The following is a 3,138-nucleotide window of genomic DNA, read 5'->3' as shown; positions in this document are numbered from 1 at the left end:
CCCCCCCCGGGTGGGAAAGGCTAAGCCCAAAGGGACCCCGGGGGGTTGTGCCCCTCAGGGGCGTCGTTGTCGTTTTTTAAAATAAAAATACACTTCATGCGCTTTAAATGCTGCTTTTTAAGGCAAAAAAAACACCCACCAACCACTAAGCGTTTTCTCCTGCAGGAAGCCAGTGAGGTAAAAAGAGTGTCAGAACCCCCCGTTGGGACTTTGCCTGCCTATAAAAACCGATTTTAAGACCGTTTTGCGCGTTAATAATAATAATAAACGAGCGGTTCTTCTCTTCCTGCCTCCCTGCGGCCTGAGGTGGGACCAGAGGGGCTGGGGAACTGGTGGCACTGGGTTCTCAGCTGCCAGGGAAGTGTTTTAGGCTCCAGGCAGAGCATTTTCTTTTTATTACTGTGATTTCTTTAATACATGTGGGGTAGGAGGGTTGAACCTAAATGGTGGGTGAGATAGAGGCCCAGAGCTTTCTGGGCCCCCAATCCCACAGCAATTTATTGAAAACAAACCAAACAAAACAACTGGAAATGGATCATTCAGCTCCACAGCAAGCAGGGAAGTGAAGCGGATCAATCTGCGGCAGGGCAGAGAAGAAGGAATGTCCAGCCCTGGGGAGCAGCTGGTTGCTGAGGGAGATAACAGGGTCATCACAGAGCAGAACAGCCTCCTGCTTCCTCCTTTCCTCACCTCCTTCCATCCCCTCTCCCCGCCAAGCACAGTGCTTTCCAATGAAACCCTTGGCAAAAGAAGGGATGCTGCTCGTCCCCAGAGAGCAGGAGCCAGGCAGGGGGAGATAACACAGCTGGAACATCCTTCCCAGGTGACTTTTGGGAAGGGTAGGGCCATCCATGCTGAGGGAATCCACCCCTGGTACCCCCGAGGGCTGGTGGATCAGGGCTTGCTTGGCTCCCATCGCCTGTCCCCTGCCCTCCCCTCATCCCCTGCTCCCCACGGAGCTGCCCGGGGGGGCTTTGCCCCAGCAGGGACCTGTCCCCAGTCCTGTGTCCCCTCGGCTCAGCCGGAATCCCCCTCCCCTATTTCAGCAGTGACACTCCCACCCTGGCTGTGCTGTAGCTGAGATAACCCTCCCCATCTTCCCTTAGACACGTTCTGCCTCTTTCTGAACAGCTTCTCTTTTCCATTCACTCGTTTAACCCCTGGAAGAAGCTGAGCTCTTGCTCTGCAGGGCTTTCCCACGCAGCGAGCACGGGCTCTGCAGCCAAGCCCACCACCCCAAAACCTCCCCGTCCTGCCACCCTAACAACCCACCTAACACTCTCCTCCCCACCCCTGGCTCCCAAATTTGGGGCTTCCCGACCATTCAAACATCTCCAGGAGAGCAACGACCTGAACATCTGATGCAGGAAGAAGAAGAGGTTTATTTTCTGTCACTGGTGCTTGGAGAGAAGGACCCGTCTGCTGGCTCCTGTGGTTTATTTGGGGTGCTAAGCCCCAAATTCAGCAACCCAACAGCTCCTCGCCGGGCTGTGATGGCAGCAGTTTTGATAAGGAAGCTGTGACTCCCAAGAAGCTTGGGGGCAAAACTGGGGCTCTCCAGATGGCCGAGACCTTCAGCGTGGGGAGTGATGATGTGCAGCTGCCTTCCCCAGCCCCGGGGTCTTGTCACCCACCCGGGGGGTTGCTCCGTGGCAACGGGGCTGGTGGTGGCATTGCCCTTTGGGTGGCCAAGTTCAGGGTCAGCAGCTCTGCTCCAGGTGTCCACCCAGCTCCAGTCTGTAGCCAAGGGCTGGCAGGTGTAACCCTTGAACCCCAGACGTGGGGACAAAGTGCCCTTCAGCAGCCAGTTCCCATGGCTGGGGGAGGGGGGGGTGGAGGGGAGCCTGCAGCTCACAGCTCACCCTGCTGCAAAGCTGGACTCTGCTTTCATCCACAGCAAGGTGGCTCCAGACCTTAGAGCTTCTCCAGCAACACCATCTCCTGCCTACATCCCTGCCTGGACACCCGGGTGTTCAGCTGGTGGGGTCAGTGGTGGCAGTCGGGTGGGTGGCCAGTGGTCCCTGAGCCCCCCAGGCTGTCGGGTACCTCCACCTGCAACTTCTTGGTCAGCAGGTCCTCGTGGGGAGGTGGCAGGGGCCGCTTCAGCCCCTTGGTGGAGGAGCTGGATGTCTCTTTGACCTGGCTGAGCTGCACCCCCAGGCCGGGCCGGGGCTCGGGGGGCTGGTAGCCCGTCTGGTTGGGGTCCAGAGGGTCTCTGGAGAGGAGGATGCAGATGGAAGGGACGTTCTTGTGGACGGTCAGGTTCTGCGCCGAGCCACCGGGCAGCGGGTCCTGGTTCTCCCAGACCTCCAGCAGGGTTTTGTAGCGCACCTTGGTGACCTGGTGGAGACCCCCCAGCTTCCTCTTCATGATCTCCACGCAGGTGATGGTCTTGGTGACCGCGCGGCCGCAGCCGCTGAAGACGATCTGCCTCCTGCCCTTCAGCTCCAGCTGGGCCATGGCGAAGTTCATCAGGTTCCTGATCTTGCTGCCCTCCTTCACTTTCATCTCCACCACGTCCGGGGGCAGGTCGGGGAAAGGCAAGGGCATCTCCTGCTCTGATGTCCTCACCTTTCGGAAGTTCTCCATCCTGGAGCGGACCACGGGCTCGGCTCCCCCTCCTTCAGCAGCCATCCTGCAGCCCTTCCCAGAGGATCTGCCTGGGCTCCTAGCCCCCCAGCACCATGGCAGGGCTGCCCTCCTCCAGCCCAACCCGCAGCAAGGCTGGGTTTAACCCTCCATCCCCAGGCCCACCAAGCCCCTTCCCCTCTCCTCACCCGGGGCTGGCTGCAGAGGAGCTGGCAGCGCTGGCCGTGCCAGAGCTTGTCCCCTGGAAGGGGCTGGGTGCTGCGGGATGTCCTGGGGGTCCTGGGTTGCTCCCGGTTTGGGGACGAGAGCTGTGGGTGCTGCTTGTGCTCCTCCGCTCCCACTGCAGCACTGGCTTCTGCTGCTCTTCGCTTCATTCTGGACTTCAGCAGCCCCCAGAGCTCTTCGGTGTAATTAGCGGATCCTCCCCCTCACCCTCCCCTCTGTTCCCTCCTCCTTTCCCTGGCTCAGCCTCCCATCCCAGCACCCAGAGCCGGGAAGGGAGAGGGGAGAGGCCAGGGAGCCCCGCTCCCCGTCTGGGAGGGAAGGGAA

At 59.9% G+C, this 3,138-nt stretch overlaps 1 protein-coding gene across 1 annotated transcript; it reads right to left on the bottom strand.

Annotated features, from left to right (window-relative positions):
- Nucleotides 1-1,986: 1,986 nt before the first annotated feature.
- RPP25 (ribonuclease P/MRP 25kDa subunit) lies at nucleotides 1,987-2,634 on the bottom strand. Its single transcript, XM_010001339.1, has one exon. It carries the CDS (start codon nucleotides 2,632-2,634, stop codon nucleotides 1,987-1,989), a length of 648 nt encoding a protein of 215 aa, XP_009999641.1.
- Between the last annotated feature and the right edge of the window lie 504 nt (nucleotides 2,635-3,138).

This window comes from Chaetura pelagica, unplaced genomic scaffold (genome assembly GCF_000747805.2).
Source record: "Chaetura pelagica isolate M959 unplaced genomic scaffold, ChaPel_1.0 scaffold397, whole genome shotgun sequence".
In the NCBI taxonomy this organism is placed as follows: domain Eukaryota; kingdom Metazoa; phylum Chordata; class Aves; order Apodiformes; family Apodidae; genus Chaetura; species Chaetura pelagica.
This window is presented reverse-complemented; position numbering and strand designations above follow the sequence as displayed.